Source organism: Bos javanicus, chromosome 12 (genome assembly GCF_032452875.1).
Source record: "Bos javanicus breed banteng chromosome 12, ARS-OSU_banteng_1.0, whole genome shotgun sequence".
NCBI lineage: Eukaryota > Metazoa > Chordata > Mammalia > Artiodactyla > Bovidae > Bos > Bos javanicus.
In genome coordinates this window covers 21,590,242-21,617,165 of record NC_083879.1, presented here as the reverse complement: position 1 = coordinate 21,617,165, position 26,924 = coordinate 21,590,242, and the positions used below count along the sequence as shown (strand labels likewise).

At 41.7% G+C, this 26,924-nt stretch overlaps 1 protein-coding gene across 3 annotated transcripts; it reads left to right on the top strand.

The window, feature by feature from the left end:
* The first annotated feature begins 3,448 nt into the window (after positions 1–3,448).
* On the top strand, positions 3,449–26,819 carry NEK3 (NIMA related kinase 3). 3 transcript variants are annotated; one of them, XM_061434701.1, is made up of 16 exons: positions 3,449–3,532; positions 6,443–6,613; positions 7,488–7,581; positions 7,676–7,773; positions 9,316–9,399; positions 10,080–10,147; positions 10,242–10,328; positions 12,726–12,780; positions 14,202–14,402; positions 14,794–14,866; positions 18,165–18,211; positions 22,083–22,185; positions 22,880–22,996; positions 23,274–23,408; positions 25,669–25,795; positions 26,231–26,819. In XM_061434701.1, exons 2-16 carry the CDS (start codon positions 6,497–6,499, stop codon positions 26,310–26,312), a joined length of 1,488 nt encoding a protein of 495 aa, XP_061290685.1. In that variant the 5' UTR covers positions 3,449–3,532; positions 6,443–6,496; the 3' UTR covers positions 26,313–26,819. The 3 variants fall into 3 exon arrangements, with proteins under 3 accessions (XP_061290685.1, XP_061290686.1, XP_061290687.1); XM_061434702.1 differs by lacking the exon at positions 14,202–14,402; XM_061434703.1 differs by lacking the exons at positions 3,449–3,532; positions 6,443–6,613 and having other exon boundaries at positions 7,508–7,581; positions 7,657–7,773.
* Positions 26,820–26,924: the final 105 nt, after the last annotated feature.

Sequence of the window (26,924 nt, the reverse complement as noted above, 5' to 3'; positions counted from 1 at the left end):
TAACTTTGAGATTCAAAGGTCATTAGACATCATATCAGTTTAATATTTTGAAAATGTTGTAACTGCATGGCTTATCAGGACAGAAACTAGACTGTAATTGGTTCCTACTTGCTCATTGTATACCCATTTGCTGCAAAGCTGAAGGTGGTGCCTGCAACTGCCTGAGTGCATGCTCAGTCACTCAGTCGTGTCTGACTTTGCAACTCCATGGACTGTAGCCCACAAGGCTCCTCTGTCCATGGGATTCTCCAGGCAAGAATACTGGAGTGGGGTGCCACTCCCTTCTCCAGGGGACCTTTCTGACCCAGAGATCGAACCCAGGTGTCCTGCATGGCAGGCAGACTCTTTACCACCTCAGCCACCAGGGAAGTCCTAGAGATACTGTAAACAACCTAAAAAGCACAAGGCAACCACCCCTACCCCACCCCCGTAACAAAGAATCCAGTCCAAATTGTCAACAAGACTGACAGAAACCCCAAACCAGCTCGTCTCTCCCTGGTAATGCCCTCCGACAAACCTCACCTCTCTCTTCAATGAACTGCACCTCCCATTTCAGCAGTTCCTACACAGATTCCTACATGGATTTTGGGTCCCAAAGAATGGCACCACCTCTGAAATCTTAAGACTATGGTCCCTTTCTCTTCATGACTCCTCTCCTGCCAGCTGTCTCCCTTGCTCCCTCCATGGTGGTTCTGTGACTTCATTCAAACCTTCTAGTTCATCATCGAGACCATTTAGGCCAATTTCTATTTTCATTTATTTTTTGTTTGTACCAAGTAGCTTGTGGGATCTTAGTTTACCAACCAGAGATTAAATCTGAGCCCTTGGCAGTGAGAGCACAGAGCCCTAACCACTGTACCACCAGGAATTCCCTCTAGTATTTTTTACAAGATAAACAAAAAAACCCAGATACAATTAAATTTGATCATGTTTTATTCAAAATATCAGTTCAGTATTAATCAATATGAAGTGAAGTCGCTCAGTCATGTTCAACTGTTTGTGATCCCACAGGCTGTAGCCCACCAGGGTCTTCTATCCATGGGATTCTCCAGGCAAGAATACTGGAGTGGGTAGCTGTTCCCTTCTCCAGGGGATCTTCCCAACCTAGGGATTGAACCTAGGTCTCCTGCATTGCAGGAAGATTCTTTACAGTCTGAGCCACCAGGGAAGCTCACTAATCAATACACAAAATGATCGATGGAATATTTTACTCTTTTTTTTTTAAATTTTGGGCCCAGATGGCTCAGATGTTAAAGAATCTGCTTGCAATTCAGGAGACCCAGGTTCGATCCCTGCGTTTAGAAGATCCCCTTGGAGAAGGAAATGGCAACCCACTTCAGTATTCTTGCCTGGAGAATTCTATGGACAGAGGAGCCTGGCAGGCTACAGGCGATGCGGTCACAAAGAGTCAGGCACAACTGAGCAACTGACGCTTTCACTTCGGTATTTTACTTTTTTCTAAACTGGCATAAATAAACGCAATAATATTTTGAGCATTATCTTTCATCTACTAATCTCGCCAAATTCATTTAGTAACTAATGTTTGTAGGTTATTTTTCACACATATAATCTTATCGTTTGTGAGCAATGATAATATTATTTCTTTCATTCTAATATTTATGCCTTTTCTTTCTTTCTCTTATGAGCAAGTTAAAATCCCCCCAGTAGAACGCTGACAGGAATGGGCTGGCAAGAACTCTTGCCTTAAAAAAAAAAAAAAGAACTCTTGCCTTGTTCCCAACCAGCGGGGAGGAATTCTGTGGCCAGCCATCACCACCTGACTTTATTTTCTTAAGTGCTGGGGCACTCTGAAATCCTGTGTGTATTTTACACTTTCAGCACACTTCTATTTGCACCAGCAGTACTTTTCATGTGCTCAGGAGCCATGCGTGTCTAGAGCCTACAGACTGGATGATGCCATTCTCCACTTCACTTCCTTCACAGGGATATTCGGTCTAGACCCCGAGGTGTGTCACACCAGTCACCCTAATATCAGCACCCTTAGCTCCCTAGTCCTAATATGCTTGTGCTCGGTAGCTTCAGTCGTGTCCAAGTCTTTGCGACCCCATGGACTGTAGCCCGCCAGGCTCCTCTGTCCATGGGATTCTCCAGGCAAGAATACTGGAGTGGGTCGCCATGCCCTTCTCCAGGGGAATCTTCCTGACCCAAGGATTGAAAACCTGCGTCTCCTGGGTCTCCTGTATTGCAAACAGTTTACCGCTGAGCCACTGGGGAAGCCCAGTCCTAATCTGTTAACTGCATAATCCCAGGTTCAGGTTGATTCAAAATGCTCACTCCTGGAAACAACTACATAACTGTGGACTGGAATCAGCTCTTAGCTGCTCCATCACCTTTGCCCACAATAGCTTCACCTTGTGTTCTGAAAACAATACTCAAAACTTCACCACTCAGAATTTTACTGAATAAAATAAATAAGAACTAATAAATAAGTTAAAAAAAAACAAACAAACCTGACTTAAAAAAATCTTCTGCTTCAAGATTTCCATAGTCTATAGATGACAATTTTCTATTTCATAGAGAAAATGATTCCTTCTCCTTCTTTTTCTCTAATATTATGTACCTCCATCCACATTTTCACTTCCTCTGCTGGTCTCCAAAGCAAACGTGTTTGTTCCTCATCTAGTCCAATGCTAATCCTCTACCTGGGCTCTGGAAGCCACCTCTTCATCTCAGCTAGACCTTGCTGGTTCCCCTGCCTCTAGCATTTTCAGCCTGTCTTTCCTTTCCATTGGTTTATATTATCCGTCAACACATAACTACGATTTCCCCATTAACAGAATACTTGTATATAAGCTTGTGGTTTCCCCTACCCCATGGTTATCCCCTTTTCTCCTCTTTATGGCTAAGTATCTTTTTGTTTGTTTGTTTGTTTGTTTTTTGGTCGCTCCAGGTCTTAGTGGCGCCAAGTGGAATCTATTTCTCTGACAAGGGATCAAATCCCGGCTCCCTGCTTTGGGAGCCCAGAGTCCTAACCACTGGACCACATGGACAATCCCTATGGCCAAGTATCTTGAAAATATCCTACGCTCCTTGATTCCTCCGAGAGTCCCACTTCAACCATTGTAATCTTTTCCCTCATCACATCCAGACTGCTTTCTTCAAGATCACCTATGACGTTCTGTTGCTGAACACAACAGGCTCTCTTCAGACTTTGTGACTCGGCCAACTTTTGAGACTATCATTGCAATGTCTCTGACACACAACTGGTGAACTTGAGTGCTGCGCCCATGAAACTTACCCACATGCACTGTTGGCTTAAACTGGAGACAGAACTTGGGTTATGAGAAGGACACTTCTGCTCAATATTACTGGCATTGTTCTGGAACGACATGGAACACCTCTTTGAACACGCACCCTTCGTGGGCCCGGCTGCGCTGAGAACAGCGCCGCCCGCCCGACCGACCCGGAACGCTTCCTTCGCCGGCAACCCGAGAGACTACCCGCTGGCCCGCCCCCCGGAAGCGCTCCCGGCTCGGGACCCGGGAGCCGACCCGGGTCGCTGGGGAAGCGGGTGAGCGGTCCGGCCGGACAAACCCCCTCCGCGGGCGCGAGAGCGGCGGGCGGGCGTGGGGCTGGGAGAGGGCGGTGCACACGTGGGGAGGGGGCAAGCGGGACAATCCCCTTCGGGGATTGCGGACCCAGGCCCGGGGGTCGCGGGGGAAGCGCGGGCCGGGCTCCGAGGCAGAGCGGCTTCTAAGGCAGTGAGAATCGGACCGCGCACACCTTCTATACTGCATCTTATGTTTGCATTTGCAAATCACTGTATTAGCTTTTGATCGGTGTAGTCTTGGGAAGGAACGCTTTTTGTCACATTCAGAGCATATACTGTACAGTTTGTTTGTTTGTTTGTTTTTTAAATAAGTTTGTTGTTTAGTCGCTAAGTCGTGTGGGACTCTGCGACCCCATGGACTGTGTAGCCCGCCAGGCCCCTCTGTCCATGGGATTCTCCAGGCAGGAACACTGGAGTGGGTTGCCATTTCCTCCTTTAGGGGATCTTCCCGACCCAGGGATCGAACCCCGGTCCCCTGCATTGCAGGCGGATTCTTTACCGCTGGCTGCGCCACTGGGGAAGCCCTTAATGAGTTTAGGGGTGTATCACTGAGTAACAGGGGCAAATGTGGGTAGCAAGGCCCAAATGTAATGTTCAACTAAGAAAAGTCAGAGGCTGCTCTTGCTTATTTATTGTCCATTCATGGAATAAAGACCCAAAGTCAACAACAACAACAACAAAATATATGGGAAAACTAAATCTCCTTGTCAAAGCGTGTAATGCCAGGGGTCTCTTAGAAGAGCGGCAAAGAACTTTTTCCCTTCAGGTCGTATGCTGAGAGACCTAACTGTCTTAGAAAGGAATTGTTTTTGAAGACCGTGCACTGGATTTCGTTATATGGAGAAAATACTTCTAGAGTTTCCTAGTGAGAACTGAAGGTTTTGGTTTGTGGTTTTGCTTTACCGGCCTGTGCTCTCTGGACCTCATAAATCTTTGTGGTATGATTTTTATGAAAATAAAACACTCCAAGTAAGTTTTGTGACAATTGAGTAAGTTCATTCCAGTGTGTTTTGGTAATGAAAAAGCATCACCTTTCTAAGGTTTAAAACTGATAATGTGTGCTTAGTGGTGTCTGACTCTTTGTGACCCCAGGGACTGTAGCCCACCAGATTCCTCTGCCTATGGGATTTTCCAGAATTCTGGAGTAGGTTGCCATTTCCTTCTCCAGGGGCCCTTCCCGACCCAGGGATGGAACCCGCGTCTCCTGTGACCTGTATTGACAGTGATTCTTTATCACTAGGTGCCGGCTGGGAAGCCCCCAAATACTAACAATAGCTGCCATTTATTCAGGGCCCGCTATGTACCAGGTAGGAGAAGGCAATGGCACCCCACTCCAGTACTCTTGCCTGGAAAATCCCATGGATGGAGGAGCCTTGTGGGCTGCAGTCCATGGGTTCGCTAGAGTCGGACATGACTGAGCGACTTCACTTTCACGTCTCACTTTCATGCATTGGAGAAGGAAATGGCAACCCACTCCAGTGTTCTTGCCTGGAGAATCCCAGGGACGGGGGAGCCTGGTGGCTGCCGTCTCTGGGGTCGCACAGAGTCGGACACGACTGAAGCGACTTAGCAGCGTGTACCAGGTAAAGTGTTAGGAACTTTATATTCATCTTCTCTAATGTACTAGGAGATCCAGAAGCTGCTTCACCCAGGAAATATAAAGGAAGACTGAGGCTCAAGGACTCTGTTTAACATGTCTTCTTTGTCCCAGGCACCTCCAACTCAGCATATCCCCAAAGAAGCACAAAGTCTCCTCCACATCTTTCCCCACCACACCCTACCAGACTCCCACGGTCAGAAAAATCAAACCAAAAAAACAGGCATGCAACCATCATGGCTTTCCTTTTTCTTAGAGAATGGTATCAATACTTGCCCGGTTTACACCAGAAACCAGAGTCTCCTTAGTCCCCTTCCCCCTACTTGTCTCCCAGAAATCCGTTACCCAAAACCTTGCCAGTTCTTTCACATGTTTCTTTCCTATTGTCTTCATCCCCATTTCGTGTGTGTGTGTGCTCAGTCATGCCAGACTCGGCAACCCCATGGACTGTAGCCCACCAGCTTCCTCTGTCCGTGGGATTTCCCAAGCAAGAATACTGGAGTGGGTTGCCATTCCCTTCTTTGGGGGATCTTCCTGACCCAGGGATCGAACCCAGGTCTCTTGCATTGGTAGGCAGATTCTTTACCACTGAGCCACCAGGAAAGCCCCCTTCATCCCCATTGTCACCGCCGTATTCCGTTCCGTCATCATCTTCCTGCCTTTTCTATGGTAGGAGTCCTGCTCTGGCCCTCCTCCCCTCTCCCCTGTCTGGTCCATTGCTCTGCAGCCAACATGAGTAATTTTTCTAAGATGTAAATCTGCTCTCTCAGTTTAAACCCTTCAGAGAGCCCGTTCATCACTACAGGATAAAAATCCACCAAGCTGAGCTTGGCTTACTAGGCCCAGTCTGCCTTACCTGCCTTACTGCCCTCTTTCAGTTCCTTGAATTGAAACAATCTCTTTTGCTCTTAAATAGGCTATTCCCTCCTGCCTCCATCACTCTTCCTCTTTGCCTAGATATCTTCCATTCAGGCTTCAGCCTGAGTATCATCTTCCTAATTCCCCAGCATACCTCTACCAGAGGCCAGCATGGCTCTTCTGTAAGACCCACTATCCTGCATTTTTGAGGTTCGTGGTCTCACTTGTAATGTGAGTGATGCTGGGGCCGTGAGAGATTTGTTCAGGATTATAAAACCTGGCATGGATACTCCATGTCCACCTGTTGAATGCATAAAGGGAACAGGCTGTTCTGTCCTGGGGATAGAGCTACTTTGAATTCATTCTGCCTTTTGAAAATAAATTTAATTCCCCGTTGTTTCTAACTTTGAATGCAGGTTGGGAGAGCCAGTGGTGACTGTGGGAGCAGACCCAGCTGTGCAGTGCCCAGCATGGACGGCTACAGGGTCCTGAGAGTCATCGGGGAGGGCTCCTTCGGCAGAGCCCTTTTGGTTCAGCAGGAGAGCAGTAATCGGATGTTTGCCATGAAGGAAATAAGGCTTCCCAAGGTCACTGCTCAAGTAGTTAGCTCATGTCGAAAGTGTACATGTTGTTTGTATCGGAAAGCAAGTTCTTGAGATGTAACATGGGATCGTTCTTTTGTGCAAAAGATCTAACAGGTTTATTCACTAGCTTTACAAGGTCTTGATCTATCTTCTGTGCTTCCTGCTCGTGTTCAGTCGCTTCAGTTGTGTCTGATTCTGTGGTCCTGTGGACCGTAGCCCACCAGGCTTCTCTGTCCATGGGATTCTCCAGGCAAGAATACTGGAGTGGGTTACCATGCCCTCCTCCAGGGAATTCCCCACCCAGGAAGCTCCTATGGTTGATGGCCCTATGGTTGATACTGCCCCTAAGCATAAGTCAGTTCAGTCGCTCAGTCGTGTTCAACTCTTTGCGACCCCATGAATCGCAGCACGTCAGGCCTCCCTGTCCGTCACCAACTCCCGGAGTTCACTCAAACTCATGTCCATTGAGTCAGTGATGCCATCCAGCCATCTCATCCTCTGTCGTCCCCTTCTCCTCCTGCCCCCAATCCCTCTATGCTTAGGTTAATGTTAAAACTAGTTTACATTCTATACTTGTAAAGATATAAGAGGTCAGCTTACGCAGGCGAAGTACATATAGCCATAGTTGAAAAATTCCCACATGTTTCCTCGTGGGATTTGATAAACTTAAGTTGGATCAAAGTACAGTGCTCGCAAAGAGTCGGACATGACTGAGCGACTGAACCGATCTGAACAGTGCTATAAAATTACGTCTGATTGAAAGAGACACACTTTCAATTGTGTCACATTAAAATATCATACAAACTACTATAATACTGTTTTACTGTCAGTTTTTAAATGAAGTACTGCATTTACACTTCTTTAAACCTTCTTCTAGTCTTTGTCTGACACACGGATTTCTAGGAAAGAGGCAGTTCTGTTAGCCAAAATGAAACACCCCAATATTGTTGCCTTTAAAGAATCATTTGAAGGTAAATATGAATTTCACCCGATACATGTATTTCTGAATTTCATTCAGAATTCACGGCCGCTGAGACTTTCCTAAGAGTCTTTAATTTGTTGCAGCTGAAGGACATCTGTACATTGTAATGGAATATTGTGATGGAGGGGACCTAATGCAGAAGATTAAACATCAGAAAGGGAAGTTGTTTGCTGAAGATACGGTAAGAGACTAACTTACGTAAGTTTCCCTCAAAGTTTTGTTTTAATTTTTTTTTGGCCATACCAGGCAGCATGAAAATGAAAGTGAAAGTTGCTCAGTTGTGTCCAACTCTTTTCAACCCCATGGACTACACAGTCCATGGAATTCTCCAGGCCAGAATACTGGAATGGGCAGCCGTTCCCTTCTCCAGGATAATCTTCCCAACCCAGGGATTGAACCCAGGTTTCCCACATTGCAGGTGGATTCTTTACCAGCTTAGCCACCAGGGAAGCCCACCAGGCAGCATACAGGATCTTAGCTCCCTGACCAGGGATCAAACTCGTGTGCCCTGCAGTGGGAGCAGAGTCTTAACCACTGAACCGCCAGGGAAGTCCCCAAGTTTCCCTCAAGCAACTTTTCTCATAAAATTTGAGTAAGTTAAAAACATTGCTGTGTGTGGTTGCCTAGCACATTAGTTAGTAATGACTGTGTATCCATGATGTTCTTTAGTGTGTTGTCAGAATGTGACTGCCTGGGATGTTTTAAGATAAAGTAGGTATAGGCTTATGAAATATCAAAGAATAACCACTTCTATGTTTAGAATTTCACAGTTGTGTTACCCATCATATTGTGTACTAGATATTTAAAATTTTTACTTTTTGTATTGAAATTTTAGAAGGCACATGGATTTCTTTTGTAATTGTCCATCATCTGAAGGATGAAAACTGCATTTCTGTTTTTCAAGAGTCTCTATTCTTCGTCTCTTTTCTTTTACAGTTTAGCATATTCTCTTTAAATGCTTAGTGCCTTTTTAGTGGAAAGTTGCATATTAAATATTATTGGAATGAATTGACCAAGGAAAATATTTAAATAAACAGCTTTGCTGGGGCTAAGTTTGATATAGGGTATAACACGTTTTAAGAGTATATTAGTATAAATATTTTTTATTTCGAAGTTGTGTTGCTAAGAATATGGGTTCCATTGTAGGAGGCCAGCCTTGGCTTCCAAAGATTGTTGGAAATATAACGAAATATTTTAATATTAATATCTGAATATTCTGAAAAAGTGAATGAAATCTGATGTAATGATTACACTATAAAAAGTTATAGCATATTCATTTTAAGTGGTGAACTACTTTTATATGTGTATTTAAGAAATATTTTTATTTGGGTAAATACAAGAAAAATATAGTGGGAGTTTTATTAAAATAAATTCTAGGAAATTCCCTGGCTATCTGATGGTTAGTACTCCACCCTTTCACTGCCAAGGACCCTGGTTCAATCCCTGGTCAGAGAGCTAAGATCCTGAAAGCTGCATGGCAGGGCCAAATAAATAAATAAATAGTTGTTTGGATCATTCATGAGATGATGATACATTGGGATTGATTCATAGCTTTTCTCAATTTCTCAAGACAGCAATGAATCTTAGTTGAATTATGTAATTTTTAGTTCTGTATTTACATTATGTAAAACCCAGGTCAGTTAAGGCCTAAAGATGATTCTTAGGAATTTGGGGTTACCGTGCCCCAGTTATTGCATTCTTGCATGCTTTTTTTTCTTTACAGATACTTCATTGGTTTACACAGATGTGTCTTGGAGTAAATCACATTCACAAGAAACGTGTGTTACACAGAGACATCAAGTCCAAGGTAAATGGAATACATCTGGGGCCTAAAAAAAATGGAAAACTATTTCTTTCAATCCTTTTTCTGTTTTATTCTATTTTCTTTTGGGTGCATTTTAATCTTTAGAAATATTTCTTTTTTTGCCTGCACCCCAAGGCACATGGTATCTTAGCTCCCCGACCATGGATTGAGCCCATGCGCCCTGCATTAGAAGCACCAATTCTTAACCCCTGGACTGCCAAGGAACTCCAGAAATTTCTTAATATAATATTCATGCTAGCACAGTAAGGTACGACCTGAAAATGGGTCAGTAAATCTCTTTAGTAGTGTATGTTACTATGTTCCATCTCTCTTAGAGACTGCTTCCTAAGACCATGTATTCTCAGATGGAAAATGATTGAGACTGGAGCCTGCCATCTGGAGTTACCTGAACAGGCTCCCTGCTTGGTTGATCAGGGTCTGCTGGTACGGTGTGACACTCACCTGTTAGATTTCTAAGCAGTCATCCTGAATTCCCAAGCAGGGGAGTGTCGCTGTCCAGAGGATATCTTGTCGTTTTGTGTTCCATTTGGGGACTCGGTTGTCAGCATTTCTACATATAATCTCCACCATCAGCAGGCTTTGAAAGACAGCTTCTCTTGGAGCCCTCTGCCTTATGTTTGAAATATGGCAGATGTGATCTGAGCTCTTCTTTTTCAATGCAGAATATCTTCCTCACCCAAGACAGAAAAGTAAAACTGGGTGATTTTGGATCTGCCCGTCTTCTCTCGAGGTATGTATGTCTCTCTTGTGTAGTAGTGACTGTTGCCGGAACATCATTATTCAGAAATGCTCTGTAATCGTTCTGTACCTTTTTATGGTTTTAGCCCCATGGCGTTTGCTTGTACATACGTGGGAACACCTTATTATGTGCCCCCAGAAATTTGGGAAAACATGCCTTATAACAATAAAAGGTAAGTGACGTATGTAGTTGGTGAAGGGGTGACCGTTTGTTGATAGTATCGTAGCCTACAGATGAAGTTTAGTTGTTAAAAGAAAGCAGTGTAGAATTGAAGTTCCCAGGCCTCTAGGTGAAAGTCATAAATTTTCCAGCTGTTTTCATCAGAGCTGAGAGGAGCTACATGTAAATGCTGAAAGAAAAGTGAATCATTTCTGGGGATAGTATGAATTATATTACTGCTTCTCTTACTTTGCTGCTCTTAACTTTAAAAATCCCAAAGCTCAGGCCGTAGCCATACCAGTTAAATATGAATGTCTGGGAGTGGGAACCAGGTTGCAAACATTTTCCAGGGTCACCAAATAATTCCTACATGCAGCAAAATTTGGGAACCAAATGTCATTGAGTTGACATGTAAAGGGCTAGATAATAAGCACTTGACTGATAGGTTCATTGATCATGGGAAGATAGTATGAAGTCCTTATAATTTAAAATGTAATTTTTTTTCTGAATGTAAGTAAAATGTGCTCATTGATGGAATGGATGGGCAGTGGGTGGGTTGGAAATGTAGAGATATACAAGAAAGGACATGGCGATCACCCAGTTTTACAGAAACTACTAGTAACATTTTGGGTTTTTTTCCCATCCATTCTCTTTTTTCCCTAAACTTAGTTTATATACTCCATATAATTTAGTATCCTATTTTTTTCACCTTGCATTATATCATATTCATTTTACCCTGTATTTATACTCTTCATGATTATTGTTAATGATTGCAAAATATTTTAATATATGGCTCTTCCAAAATTTATTTCACATTCCTCTGTTGTTGGCTTCTTGATATGGTTCTAGTTTTCAGTGTCCTAAATTACTACTGACTCTGCATTACTATGCCTTTTAATACATAAAAGTGTCACATTCTTGGCATGACTGCCTCGAGGTAGAAACACCTAAAGGCTTTTGTTACCTCCTGCCAAGTTGCTTTCTAAAAAGGGTATGGCAGTCCATACTATGGGCTTTCCCAGGTGGCTCAGTGGTAAAGAATCCACCTGCCAATATAGGAAATATGGGTTTGATCCCCGGGTTGTGAAGATCCCCTGGAGAAGGAAATGGCAGCTTGCCTGGAGAATCCCATGGATAGAGGAGCCTGGACGGCTACAGTCCATGAGGTTGCAGAAGAGTCGGATACAACTTAGCAACTAAAAACGACAACAATGCCCCGAAGGGTTGACTCATTGGAAAAGACTCTGATGCTGGGAGGGATTGAGGGCAGGGGGAGAAGGGGACGACAGAGGATGAGATGGCTGGATGGCATCACTGACTCGATGGACGTGAGTTTGAGTGAACTTCGGGAGTTGGTGACGGACAGGGAGGCCTGGCGTGCTGCGATTCATGGGGTCACAGAGTCGGGCACCATTGAGCAACTGAACTGAACTGAAGGTGAAGTTGACTGAATTGGAGACAGAACAGCTATGAAGGAACTTCCTGGGATAATTGGGGAAACCTGAGTTTGAACAAAATACTAGATAATAGTATTGAATTAAGGTTCGATTTCTTGGATGTGATAATGGTGCTGTATTCATGCAGAAGAGTGTCCTTGCTCTTAGGCTGTATGTGCTGACACGTTTAGGGGTGAAGTGTTTGACGTCTGAAACCTTTCTTTCAAGAGGTTCAGATGTAGACAGAAGAGGTGCCAGCAGGCAGATACTAATGACTGGGGATATGAGGAAGGAGCGTTTGGGCCTTTACAAATTTTCTGTAGGTTTCAAGTTTTGAAAAATTAAAAGTTGGGGGAAATAATTGGTTTAAAAAAAACCTTGTTAAAGTGAAAAGACAATCATCTAGAAAAAGTCTGGAGGATGACAACTAGGTGGTGAGAATGATGAGGAAAGTGGAGGTGTTTAGTTTGAAGAAGGGTGGGAGCATAGGGCAAAGTGTAGAACTCTGCTGAGCTCTGAAGAGCTTTCGTGGAAGAATAAGAATACGCCCCCTAGAGGCAGCCAGGGAGAACACTGAGCTGTCAATCAGGAGGTGAGACCAAAGGCCTGGTGAGCCCAGATGGTCTGGAGGCTGTACAGGATGACTTCTAAAGCCCTTCTTCCAACTATGGTAATCTGAGTCCGCAGATATTCCTCTTACCCCAAGTCCTACTGAAGTGATACCTGAACCACTGGATTTGGTGGGGCAGGGTTTAGGGAGCAGGGAGTTTTTCTGTGAACATCACTGTGAGTAAGTGGTCTAAGTGTTCGATCAAACTTGCCACATATTTTATTTCAGTAACTAAGAAGTCCTTATGATATCTGTTCTTATTCAAGGTAGAGTAATTTTTCATTTTGGGGTATTGGAAAATACACATATTTTTGTGTGATAACTCATAACCCACTCATCATTACATTGCTTCTTTTGCTTCCAGTGACATCTGGTCCTTGGGATGCATTCTCTATGAACTCTGTACCCTTAAGCATCCAGTAAGTATGGCATGCAGCATGGAAAAGGCAGCATTTGGTCTAAGTCCTTTTTCGTATCTTCACTTGTATGTATTAGTAGAGTGATACACCCCCAAGGCTGGAGAAGGCAATGGCACCCCACTCCAGTACTCTTGCCTGGAAAATCCCATGGACGGAGGAGCCTGGTGGCCTGCAGTCCATGGGGTCGCTAAGAGTTGGACACGACTGAGCGACTTCACTTTCACTTTTCACTTTCATGCATTGGAGAAGGAAATGGCAACCCACTTCAGTATTCTTGCCTAGAGAATCCCAGGGATGGGGGAGCCTGGTGGGCTGCCATCTATGGGGTTGCACAGAGTCAGACACGACTGAAGCGACTTAGCAGCAGCACACCCCCAAGGCAGAATGCCATCATGTTCTTACATAAGTGTTGCTAAGGCTGAAACCTGATGTTAATTGTAGTATGTTTATTATACAGTGAAAACTTTTAAAATGTTATTCTGGTGTGTCATTTTATATCCCGCTCTATTACTTGTCAAACCATAATAACTACCCTGGTGACGTGCAAGGTAAAAAGGATTTTGCAGCAGAAGTTTAAAATGGGAAAAGTCTAAAGTGCATTTTGTCAGGGAGCAGACCTGGGGATTTTTGAGGAGGAGGGAAGTGAAGAAACGTTGCAGTTACTGTCAGCCCTAGGGTTATTTGAATTTTTAAAAGCCCATATATATGTATTATTGATGCTTTGATTTTTAAAATATATTAAAAATGTGTATCTGCAAAAACATTGATTTGAGTAGTAAAGTACCCACGCGGGGACTGATGGTAAGACTTCCTCAAGATGGGAGCATCTTTAACTATTTATGTTTACCTTTTTCCTGAGCAACCATAAGATTTTAGAATAGTACAGGGGTAGGGGTGGGGGAGTTTGGGACTAGCAGATGCAAACTATTACATTTGCATTAAACAACAAGGTCCTACTATATAGCATGGGGAACTATATTCAGTATCCTGTGATAAAACCACAATGGTGCTGGTGTTAAGTTCGACTTCAGTCACGTCCGACTCTGTGCATCCCCGTTGACTGCAGCCCACCAGGCTCCTCTGTCCATGGGATTCTCCAGGCAAGAATACTGGAGTGGCTTGCCATAATGGAAAATAGAATAAAAAGGAATATATACACATGTATAACTGAATTACTTTGCTATATAGCAGCAGTTAGCACCATGTAAATCAACTATACTTCAATAAAATACAATTTTTAAAGTACTAAGAAAAGTATGATGAGCAAAAAAAAAAAAAATTAGAATTGTACCTTAACAACACCTCTAGAAAGAAATTTTTTTTTAATTAAAATAATTCATATGAATTCAGTTCAGCTGTTATTTTCTTATTTCCATTCTCTTTCCCTGTATTTGCTTTTACAGTTCAATTTTGCTTTTTAGTTTCAGGCAAATAGTTGGAAAAGTCTTATCCTTAAAATATGTCAGGGGTCCATGAACCCACTGCCATCCCATTATTCCTATGAGCTGCAGCATCTGATCAAGCAGATGTTTAAAAAGAATCCCTCACATCGTCCTTCAGCTACAACGCTTCTCTCTAGAGGCTCTTTAGCTCGGCTTATCCAGAAGTGCCTGCCCCCAGAGGTACAGTGTGTGTGGAACTGACTGTGAACAGTTTTCAAGCGTTTGTTTTCTTTTAAACACAATTACATGTTACACATGCTCATAACAATTCAAGTAATGCAGATGTGTATTAAAAAAAACTAAAAGCTTGAAGCTTCCTTCCCTCTTCTTTTCACAATGCTATTCCTCAAATATAATCATGGATATAATTTGCATTATCCCTCCAGATCTTCCTGGACATATATAAATGTCTGTTTATCTGTCTATCTAAATTACTTGGATTTTTTAAATGGCAGTTTTCCTTTTCAACTTTATTACTGTGGGGAAGAACATTGATAATTGAATGACATTATGTTGGTATCTAAAGAAAAGCATCTTTTGTGTCTTTAAATTCTCTGCTTTAAATTTTCAGATCATCACAGAATACGGTGAACAGGTGTTAGAAGAAACCAAAAAATCTACGCATAGTACACCAAGAAAAAAGGGTAAGAATTTCAAAAAGCTTATTTTAAGTGTTCATTTAAAATATAGTATAACAAAAAGAAAAAAATATAATTTTCAAGTTATTAGAGATGATTTTCAGAGATACTCCTCAAATCAAAATTTTCTACTTGTTCCTTCAGACATAAATCTATACTGAATCTTACACATTTAGTTTGCCAGGGATCAAAAAAGAAGCCTAGTCTGAAGATTGTAGTGATGTAAAGGTTGTTCTGTGCTTCATTATTAGACCTGTATTTAGTTTGTTTTGGGTCAGATAGGTTTCTGTGGGCTCACCTAGGAATCTAACCATGAAAATATAACAGGAAATGTTATCCCTAAAGTTGAGCTATTTCAAATCCTGAATGATGATGCTGTGAAAGTGCTGCACTCAATATGCCAGCAAATTTGGAAAACTCAACAGTGGCCACAGGACTGGAAAAGGTCAGTTTTCATTCCAATCCCAAAGAAAGGCAATGCCAAAGAATGCTCCAAGTACCGCACAATTGCACTCATCTCACACGCTAGTAAAGTAATGCTCAAAATTCTCCAAGCCAGGCTTCAGCAAAACGTGAACCGTGAATTTCCAAATATTCAAGCTGGATTTAGAAAAGGCAGAGGAACCAGAGATCAAATTGCCAACATCCGCTGGATCATAGAAAAAGCAAGAGAGTTCCAGAAAAACATCTATTTCTGCTTTATTGACTATGCCAAAGCCTTTGACTGTGTGGATCACAATAAACTGTGGAAAATTCTGAAAGAGATGGGCATACCAGACCACCTGAGAAACCTTGAGAAACCTATATGCAGGTCAGGAAGCAACAGTTAGAACTGGACATGGAACAACAGACTGGTTCCAAATAGGAAAAGGAGTACGTCAAGGCTGTATATTGTCACCCTGCTTATTTAACTTCTATGCAGAGTACATCATGAGAAACGCTGGACTGGAAGAAGCACAAGCTGGAATCAAGATTGCCGGGAGAAATATCAATAACCTCAGATATGCAGATGACGCCACCCTTATGGCAGAAAGTGAAGAGGAACTCAAAAGCCTCTTGATGAAAGTGAAAGAGGAGAGTGAAAAAGTTGGCTTAAATTTCAACATTCAGAAAACAAAGATCATGGCATGTCGTCCCATCACTTCATGGGAAATAGATGGGGAAACAGTGTCAGACTTTATCTTTTTGGGCTCCAAAATCACTGCAGATGGTGATTGCAGCCATGAAATTAAAAGACGCTTACTCCTTGGAAGAAGAGTTATGACCAACCTAGATAGCATATTGAAAAGCAGAGACATTACTTTGCCAACAAAGGTCTGTCTAGTCAAGGCTATGGTTTTTCCAGTGGTCATGTATGGATGTGAGAGTTGGACTGTGAAGAAAGCTGAGTGCCAAAGAATTGATGCTTTTGAACTGTGATGTTGGAGAAGACTCTTGAGAGTCCCTTGGACTGCAAGGAGATCCAACCTGTCCATTCTGAAGGAGATCAGCCCTGGCATTTCTTTGGAAGGAATGATGCTGAAGCTGAAACTCCAGTACTTTGGCCACCTCATGCGAAGAGTTGACTCATTGGAAAAGACCCTGTTGCTGGGAGGGGTTGGGGGCAGGAGGAGAAGGGGATGACAGAGGATGAGATGGCTGGATGGCATCACTGACTCAATGGACGTGAGTCTGGGTGAACTCCGGGAGTTGGTGATGGACAGGGAGGCCTGGCGTGCTGCGATTCATGGGGTCTCAAAGAGTTGGACATGCCTGATCGACTGAACTGAACTGAGCTGATAGTCAATCCTGAGCAAATTTCACATGTAATTTATTATGTCTTGGAAGTTGTCATCTCTTTTTTCAAAGTTATTTTTGTTCCTTTTCCTTTGACATCAGTGACTCAGATCTTCCATCTGAAGAAATCTAACAATGACCAGAATAAGAAAGAAGAATTAAGATGAGTAAAAGGTCACCCACTGTAGGGAGGTGTTTTAAAACCTCCATTATTAGTGCCTGTTCAGTACTCTTGCCTGGAAAATCCCATTGATGGAGGAGCCTGGTGGGCTGCAGTCCATAGGGTCTCTAAGAGTCAGACATGACTGAGCGACTTCACTTTCACTTTTCACTTTCATGCATTGGAGAAGGAAATGGCAACCCACTCCAGTGTTCTTGCCTGCAGAGTCCCAGGGACGGGGAAGCCTAGTGGGCTGCCGTCTCGGGTCGCACAGAGTCAGACACGACTGAAGTGACTTAGCAGCATCTTAGTGTTCTATACCACAAAAGAAACATTTTTATTTATTTTTTAAGTTTTTTTTTTTAAATTTAAGTGTAGTTGATTTACCATGTCCTGTTGGTTTCAACAGAAACTTTTCTAAACTATACTATTTTCTTAAAGTTAAATTTTAAATGTTCCTTTTGTAAGAACTTTTCTCCTTTATGTAAGAGGTAGCCACTTACCTTTGCTTCAGCAGTTTGTTTTAGTGTTTATTTTATTTTATGTACCATTTCATAACTTTGGTTCACATCCCAGGAGAGTGGGAAATTAGTTTTAAAATACTGGGCAACAGAAACACCAAAAACAATCTAAGGAAAGTTTCAAGATAGGAAAGTGTAGTCTTACAATTTCTAAAAAAAGAGTAAGCCAGTGGGGAGGGCCACCATGTCCAGAGCACGTGTCGGGTGGCATCTCCATCGAGAATGTAGACAGACATCAGAACAATGAAGGCTGGGTGAGGGTAGGGAGCGTGTCAAGGTGCTCCCTGTTGTAGCCTCAGTACCATCATCATAGATGCTCAGTAGCAATTGCTTAAAATGCTGAATAAATGGGGAAACACGGACCCCAGGCTCTGGCAGCAGAAAATCAGGCAAGAGCCCTCCTCACCCAAGGGGTGGGTTGCAGGGGTTTTCCCTGACTGCTGCTGGCTCCTCGTCAGGGAATAAGCAGCTGGCTTTGGGAGGGTTAGCTATTCCACCTGCTATAATAGCTGTCAGGAAAATCACAGACAGGTAGCTCTTGTGCTAAAGATGATAAGGACCTTTCGAGTATGTAGAGTGTCTTACCTCCTGATGCCTAAATGGGTCGGCATAAATGAATTAGAGATGTCTTAACTTTCAGATGTTCACAGTCAGAAAAAAACGGCAGAAATAATCTCTTTAACAGCTGAGGTGTGTTACTAGGTGATTAAAGCTTGATATCACTATACAGGCTCATGCTTCGGTTCTTTGACTTTAAAAACTTCCTTTTGTCTCTCAAGCTTTATGCAAATCACATTAGAAGCCTTTTTTGTGTTTTCTTTTTACCTTCCGTTTTCTCTTTGAGCAGATCCCAGCAGAACCAGAATAACTTTGGAAAATGAAGCAAGCACAGTGGTAAGTGCTTTAAAGGTAAATTTCCTGGTACTTTCCTGGCAGTCCAGGGCCTTCTAATGCAAGGGATGTGGGTTTAATCCCTGGCCTGGGAACAAAGATCCCACATGCCTGTGGCCAAAAAACTAAAACAGAAAACAAAAGCAAAATTGTAATAAACTCAATAAAGACTGAAAACGGTCCACATCAAAAAAAAAAATCTTTAAAAAAAAGTTAAATTTCTTAAACTGTCTACTGGGATACCTGGCATCATTGGGTGCTATGAGATATTGGAAGTCTGTTGCCTGGTCCCTGGGTTCAGAGGTTTTTTGTCTTTGGGCCTGTGAAATAATTGACGGCTGTTTTCTGTGTTGCCAACCAAGCCACTTTAGACCAGCATTTATTTTATTTTGTTTTTTCGTTTCTAATCATTGATGATAAGTGGTTTCAATCTAGATGTTGAAAAGTTGTTGCTGAACGAAAAGACACCGGGATTCTTGGTCTCTGGAGGAGAAGAATTCAACCCAGGGCCAGAGATGAGGCTTGATCACTCAGAGCTTTTGTGTAATAAAGTTTTATTAAAGTATAAAGGAGATAGAGAAAGCTTCTGACATAGGCATCAGAAGGGGGCGGAAAGAGTATCCCCCTGCTAGTCTTCAGCTGGATGTTATATAGTAACTAACAGTCTGTTAATGAAAGAAAGGAATGTTTTAAAACTCAGAATGGCACCAGGCCCCTCACCCATAAGATGCATTTTGGGATAATCTTGGCACCAAATGGTTCATCCTGGGCCATAAAATGATTAACTTGAATCTGGTAGAAGAACAGATTACCGTACAAATAGTTTTGTTTACATAGATTAGGGGAACAATATCTGAGTATAACATACTGGTTTGTCAAGTAGGTTCTGAGCCATGAGGTGGAACCGACTTGAAGACAGTCTGGGGTAAATGCACAGTACATTAGCATAGCTTAAGACAAGCATTTCCATAAGAGAAATGCGTTGGTTATCTCTAGGTTTGAGAATAGTTAACTTCAGGTGAAACCAGGTGTCATTATGGCAACACAGTATTTTAAGAGAAACCTCCTTTTAAATTTGTATAAAGAAGAAAAAAATATGGGATAGTTTATTTCCTCCTGCCCCTTAAGGGAGATAAAAATGTCTGACACTTGCAGGCTATTTCCTCTGTTTGGAAACCCCTGGCCTTCCTGCCTGTTACCCTCTCAATGTGAACCAACTTAGCCCTGCTTACAGTCATGAAAGTCTTGTTTTAGCCTTGGTTGGTTGGTTTCCTTGTGGTAATATATATATAACATACAATTTATCATTTCAGCCATTTTAAGCATAGAATTTAATGACATTAATTACATTCACAATACTTTTTCATTATCCCAAACAGCAACCCATTGAACAGTAACTATCCATTCCTCCCTACCCTGACTCCCACCTCAGGCCCTGATTACCTCTTTTCTGCTTTCTGTCTCTGTGAAAGAAACATTTGCTTATTCTAGATATTTCAGATAAGTGGAATCACACAATATTTGTCCTTTTGTGTCTGGCCTCTTTTGCTTAGCTTAATATTTTTAAGGTTCATGTGTGTTATGGCCTGTATCAGAATTTCCTTCCTTTTTATGACTAAATAATATGTAGATCGCTAATGTGATCTGGGAAGGATTGAAGGCAGAAAGAGAAGAAGGCAACAGGATGAGATGGTTGGATGGCATCACCCATGCAATGGACATAAACTTGGGCAAACTCAGAGACGGTGAGGGCCAGGGAAGCCTGGCCAGCTGCAGTGCATGTGGTCACGTAGAGTCGTACATGAGTCGGTGACTGAGCAACAACAATGTGGTCTTGACATTTTTCTGTTCAAAACCTTTTAGTGCCTCCCCATTCTCCCTGATAGCTCAGTTAGTAAAGAATCTTCCTGCAATGCAGGAGACCCCGGTTCGATTCCTGAGTTGGGAGATCCGCTGGAGAAGGGATAGGCTACCTACTCCAGTATTCTTGGGCTTCCTTTGTGACTCAGCTGGTAAAGAATCTGCCTGCAATGCAGGAGACCTGGGTTTAATCCCTGGGTTGGGAAGATCCCTGGAGAAGGGAACAGCTACCCACTCCAGTATTCTGGCCTGGAGAATTCCATGGACTGTATAGTCCATGGGGTCGCAAAGAGTCCAACACGACTGAGTGACTTTCACTTCACTCACTATTATCCCATGAATTGAGTGGACATTTTTTAGCCTGGTTTTCATGGTCCTGTTCGTCTTGTTTGGCCTTAAGCATCTGTGCCCTTTTATATGTTAGCTGCAGTTAAGTCATGAATAGTAACAGCCAGTCCACTTCTAGTTGCCACACCTACCCCAATAACTCATGTCCTATTGATAATTTTTTCTTTCTTCATCATTTTGACCCACCTTTTTTAACCCCCAAAGGAAAAGATGCAGTAACAACAAGCAATTCTGTTTATGGAATATACTAGTAATTAAACTTGTAAATTTTTGAATGAACCTTTAGGTTGTAAATAAATAACACCATACCCCATTATGTTGCTACAAATGGACTCTATTCTGTCCCTATGTTTTTTTTATTTGCGTAATATCTGTTTATTTCCAGCTTTATTGAGGCTTAATTTATATGCAATAAAAGGTACTCATTTTTAGCATGCAATTTGATGAATTTTGGAGATTGTATGTGGTCATATAACCAGCACCACAATCCAAATGTAGAAATCCCATCCCCCTGGTTGAAAATGCATTTAATGCACCTAACCTACCAAACTTCCTAACTTAGCTTAATCTACCTTACATGTGCTCAGAACACTTCCATTAGCCTCTAGTTGGGCAAAATCGTCTAACACAAAGCCTATTTTATAATAAAGTGCTGACTATGTCGTGTCAACATGAGATAGTCATGTTGAATTTTGAATTCAGCATGAACTGAATTGAATGATGAACTGAAAGTGGAAACCAGAGGCTGTCTGGGTGCAGAACGGCTGTTAGTGTATTGTTTACTGTTTACTCTGTGATCACATGGCTGAGTGGGAGCGTCAGCTCTCTGCCAGCACCCAGCATCACAAGAGGGTATCATATGGCGTATTGCTAACCTGGGAAAAGATCAACATTCATAATTTGACATACAGCTTCTGCTGAGTGTTTATCATTTTCACACCATCATAAAGTGAAAAAAATCATAAATTAGACCATCATAAGTCAAGGACCATCTGTAAAGTAATTTTATGTATACATACATGCTCAGTCGCTCTGTCATGTCCAATTCTTTGCAATCCTGTGGACTGTAGCCTGCCAAACTCCTCTGTCCGTGGGATTCTCCAGGCAAGAATACTGGAGTGGGTTGGTTGCCATGCCCTCCTCCAGGGGATTTTCCTGATCCATGGATTAGGGGATCTTCCTGATCCAGGGATTGAACCTGCATCTCCTGCATTGCAGGCAGATTCTTTACTGCTGAGCCAAATCCCCAAAGTAACTTTATAAAATATTTCATTTTGGTATTTCCATCCTGAGAAGCCCAATATAGCAAATCATACTGAAATTTCTCATTGCTTGTTTTTTCTATAAAGACCTCTCAAATATTTGTCATTTTTATATATCTTCTTCATATTTGCAATGACTGATATTAATGGCTATTAAGGTATATGACTTAATATACATATACGTATGCCTATGTATGTGCACATATATGGTTTTTAATATACACACAGATAATGTATGATGTTATAGCTCTTAATGTACATATGTGTATGAGGTTCTGTGGTTGTTAATGTTTAATTCATTTGTCTTTATTTAAAGTTTAAGTAGTTGTTTATCTCTACTTGTTTACCTTTTTTTGGTAGTAATTCAAGAATATCTTAATCTTTATTTTAAATTTCTTTTAAAGCAAAGGGAGGAACCAGGTGGAAAGTGTAGCCACACTGACTTAGAAAGCGTTAATAAAAATTTGGTTGAAAGTGCACTGAGGAGAGTAAACAGAGAGGAGAAAGGTAAGTTATTCAAATTCTAATCATTGTATAGGTGGGAAACTGGGGATATAGAAGGAATACCAGTTTCTGCCTTACTAGGTCAAAGATATCATAAGCAAGTAGACATTTATATTTGCTTATCCAGTAATTTATTTAATGTTACAGAGATATTTTATTTACCTATTAAAAGATAAAATTGTATTTATTAATAAGAGCCTTCAGAAAAAAGCATTAATAATGTTTGTCGTGCTCTTTACCATAAAAAGCACAGCGTACAGGGACTTACCTGGTGGTCCAGTGGTTAAGACGTCTAAGGCAGGTGACGCAGGTTCTATCCCTGGTCAGGGAATGGAGGTCCCACATGCTGTGGGGCACGGCCAAGTGTTTTAAAGAGCGCAGCATACAGTGTGTGCCTGTAAGCCCTCTTGGGCCTTTATTCTTATATATTGTGTACTATGTGAGTATATACATAATATTTGTTTAAATTCACTTTAATGATTAGCTTTACCTTTCCATTTGGATTTTTTCATTCCCTTTACTACTTAAGAGTCAGACACGACTGAGCGACTGAACTGAACTTAGCCTTGGAAGGGTGTTAGATCCGAATTTGAAAGAGAAAAGAAGTGCTTCTGTATTGTTGTTAGAACAATTGTGTGTGGATATAGATGAATAAGTAGAAGTACATGCTCAGCAGTTCTTCTTTACACTTTAAAAGCCAGGTCACCAGGTCCTCTCAGGCGGCAGTGGGAGAAACACGTACCCAGTACAGCTCTTAGAGCTTTGGAAAACGCATCCATACTCACCTCCAGTTCAACGGCAGAAGACAACAGAGGTGAGTAGTCAGATTGAATCCTATTATGTTATCATAGAACATTCTCTAATCGCTGTTTATTGAGCTAGAGTTATGTTTTTTTAATGTCACCCTTTGAAGGGTATTTGGCGTCACACATGAGAGTGCATGTATTTCACTTATACAGGCAAGTGAAACAGATTTATGTAGAGAGTTAATTAGTTTTGCTTGAAATATGGGCTTTAATATAATCTAGAAGATATTATATGCTGGAAATCTTTTTTACTTGACACGAATTTTTTTGTCTTTTCCCAACTAGGTGGTTCTGTAATAAAGTACAGTGAAAACAATACCCGTAAGCAGTGGCTCAAGGAGACCCCTGAAACCCTGTTGAACATCCTTAAGAATGCTGACCTCAGCTTGGCCTTTCAAACATACACAATATATAGACCAGGTGATTCATGTCTGTTACATAATTGTGTAAACCCTTTGATTTGAAAAAAAAATTATATATGTAACTTAGAAGTTTCCATCTTAGCCGTTTTTAAGTATACAGTTCGGGAGCATGGAGTACATTCACACTGTGCAGCCATCACCACGGTCCATCTCCAGAACTTTTCCAAAACGGAGACTCTGTACCCATTAGATGATTCCCTGTTCCCCGCTCCCAGAAACCCTTCGATCTTAAAGTTATAAAATATTTTGGAGCATTGTCTTTTTTGATTTCCTTGACTCTTTTCTGGCCAGTTTGATGCATAATTAAAATTTCCTATAGTGCTTCATTCCTTCTGTTTGCTCATTTGCTTGTTTTAATATTTCTATTTATTTTATTTGGCTGTGCCAAGTCTTAGTTGTGGCACGTGGGATCTAGTTCTCCCATCAGGGATCGAACCCAGGCCCCCTGCATTGGAAACATGGATTCTTAGCCACTGGACCGCAGGGAAGTCCCTGTTTGCTTATTTTAATAATCACGTAGCCACTTTGAGGGTGGTCCATTTTTATCATGCAAATACACCCTGCTTTCTTGGCTCTGCAGTTCAGACTCCATCCTGGTAAACTGAGGAACTTCAAGATTTCTTTGGTTCTGTACTTGAATTGTTATATTGAATAGAACACAGAAAAAGGTGAACAATTAGGATTTAATTTTTTTTTTATTGTTTCAACAGACATTTTCACTACAGTTATACAGCGTAACATTTTATGATACTACCCTTAGGAATCTAGGCCAAAGGACTATATTAAGGGTGTGTACGTTGGGGGTGCATGTGTGTGTAATTTTCACAATGCAGTTACTAAAGCCATCTTGCTTGGTTTAAGATCTAAGATAAATTGTGCCAAGTAGAGTATGTCATGGTGTGGCAAGTCTCAACTCTACGTATTATAACAGATTCACTTTATTGTTTACGTGGTCAGTGTTTATTGAGAGCCTAACACATACTACGGAGAAGGCAATGGCACCCCACTCCAGTACTCTTGCCTGGAGAATCCCATGGATGGAGGAGCCTGGTGGGCTGCAGACCATGGGGTCGCTAAGAGTTGGACATGACTGAGCAACTTCACTTTGACTTTTCACTTTCATGCATTGGAGAAGGAAATGGCAACCCACTCCAGTGTTCTTGCCTGGAGAATCCCAGGGACAGGGGAGCCTGGTGGGCTGCCATCTATGGGGTCGCACAGAGTCGGACATGACTGAAGCGACTTAGCAGCAGCAGCAGCAACATATACTAAGTTAAGATTTAAGATTTTTTTTAAAAAAAGAATATAATTCCTTCCCTGAGAGAATTTGTAATTTGGGGGACCAGCAAACAAGCAGAGCATTGTAAAGCTGTGTGTCACATGTTCTGATAGAGCTGTGTGAAGACAGTTATGGGCCCCAAGGAGAGGTGGGTGCCTGGGAGGCAGGTGTTAAGCAAGGCTAATGATTGCACTTTTATTTTATTTTGTTGGCATGTGGACTCTTAGTTCCCTGACTAGGGATTGGACCCTGGAAAGTCCTAAGCACTGAATGTTTAGGGAATTCCCAATGATTGACTTTCATTTTAGCAGTATAGGTCCCAGATTTTGTCTCTGGTCCAATGATAAAGTTTTTGTCATTTCAGGAAAGTTACTATATAAAAAAGGCATCACAGCTCTATTGTGAAAGGATTTTTATAGAGACTGAACCCACATTTAGGTTATTGTTTTATAAGCAAAACCTGAAAGTAATTATAATACCATCTGGAAAAACATTTTTATAGTGTGCATATGCCCTTAACTCCCTAATTTTATTTCCCTCCATTAGGAAAACTTGAGGGAGAGGGAAGAGCTCAAAGGAAAAACAGTCAACTGTTATCCAGCTGTCCAAAGACAACTTTTAATGCTTTAATATGGGTTCATAAACTGGCTTCCATGGTGACTCAGTGGTAAAGAACCCACCCATCAATGCAGGAGACTTGGGTTCGATCCCTGGGTTGGGAAAATCCCCTGGAGGAGGAAATGGCAACCCACTTCAGTATTCTTGCCTGGAAAATCCTATGGACTGAGGAGCCTGGCAGGCTACACTCCATGGGGTCACCAAGTCAGATGAGACTGAACACACATGCATAGAAAACCTCAGAGCATGGCAGTGCTCTCAATTACCCAACAAACCTTTGGAGGAATTTAATGCAAAAATATGCATGAAATAAATAAAGACAGCTTAACTTGGCATAATTTCTGTTAATATTCCTCTGAAGGCGCAGAAGGATTCTTGAAAGGCCCCCTGTCTGAGGAAACAGAAGCATCAGACGATGTTGATGGAGGTTGGGATTCTGTCATTTTGGATCCAGAGAGACTTGAACCTGGGCTGGATGAGGAGGATACGTACGTGAAGTACCCAGACAGTTGGCAGTGTGTGCGCGTGTTCATTTAAGTTGTACCTTAATAATTCCTGGTTTAGTAGGAGCTGGTTATGTTACTTTACATCATAAATGAATGTTTATATCTTGATCGTCTATCTGGCACAGGTAATGTGCTACGGTATTTTCATAGAATTCTTGACTGAGCTGTGTGTTTATAATCAGCTTGGACTTATTTTTTAGTAGACAAGATTTTATATTGAAACATTTAGAGAAACAATGATAGAAGTGAACCTTTGGAAGGCTAACCATTTTTTTTTTTCCTCTGTTCAGTTTCATTATGAAGTTCATTTTTCAAAAATGTCAGTATTGGTATGGTGGTATTCTGTTTTGATCCCATCAACAAATATTTACTGTGCTTCTTAAATGGAAGCTTAATATCCAAATTGTTTTTTCACAGGGACTTTGAGGAAGACGACAGTGCCGACTGGGTGTCAGAACTGAAGCAGCGAACTGGCTGGCAAGGAGTATCTGATGGATAATGCCCAACGAAATACTCATTAGTCACCTGGAGGGGATGTTTAACAGGAGGAATTGATATTTGAATAACACTTAACTCATGGAATACGTATTTTCCTTTGGAAACAGAGTGAACAGAGGGAAACTGAATATTTAAAATGATTCCTGGTTAGTAAGATAGGGTATAACAAAATCTAGGTTTTTGAATTCAGAGGAGAATGCATAGCACAATGGGTCTAAGGTTTAGGCTTTGCAGTCAGAACAGATGTTGAATGCTACCACCTACTGCTTGCGTGGTTTTGAGAAATTACTTAACCTCTTTGAGACTGAATTTCCTCAACTACAAAATGATGATAACAATGCCTACCTCATATGGGTGCTGACCTTAGACCATCACGACAGCCCATAACATTATTTGCGTTGTTATGATTTCTGCTTTATTACCTTGTTATGATTTATTACTATGTAGCTCTTTTTATATCTCCTAAAATTTTTGAGGATCTAAATATATTTAATTATAACATCATAAATGTGTGTTTTTCTATAAGACCTATTTCTGGGTAGTCATCAATCATCTTCAGTGATCACCCGCTGTCATTAAATACAGCTTCTCACAGGATGTACGAAAGAGCCCA

What these genes read in the sequence shown, in the direction of transcription:
- NEK3 (XM_061434701.1), top strand. Translation starts at nt 6,497, where the DNA reads ATGGACGGCTACAGGGTCCTGAGAGTCATCGGGGAGGGCTCCTTCGGC. An exon ending in TCTGTACCCTTAAGCATCCA is followed by an intron (nt 12,781 to 14,201) that starts GTAAGTATGGCA and finishes TTTGCTTTTTAG; the next exon opens with TTTCAGGCAAATAGTTGGAA. An exon ending in AAAATGAAGCAAGCACAGTG is followed by an intron (nt 18,212 to 22,082) that starts GTAAGTGCTTTA and finishes TTTCTTTTAAAG; the next exon opens with CAAAGGGAGGAACCAGGTGG.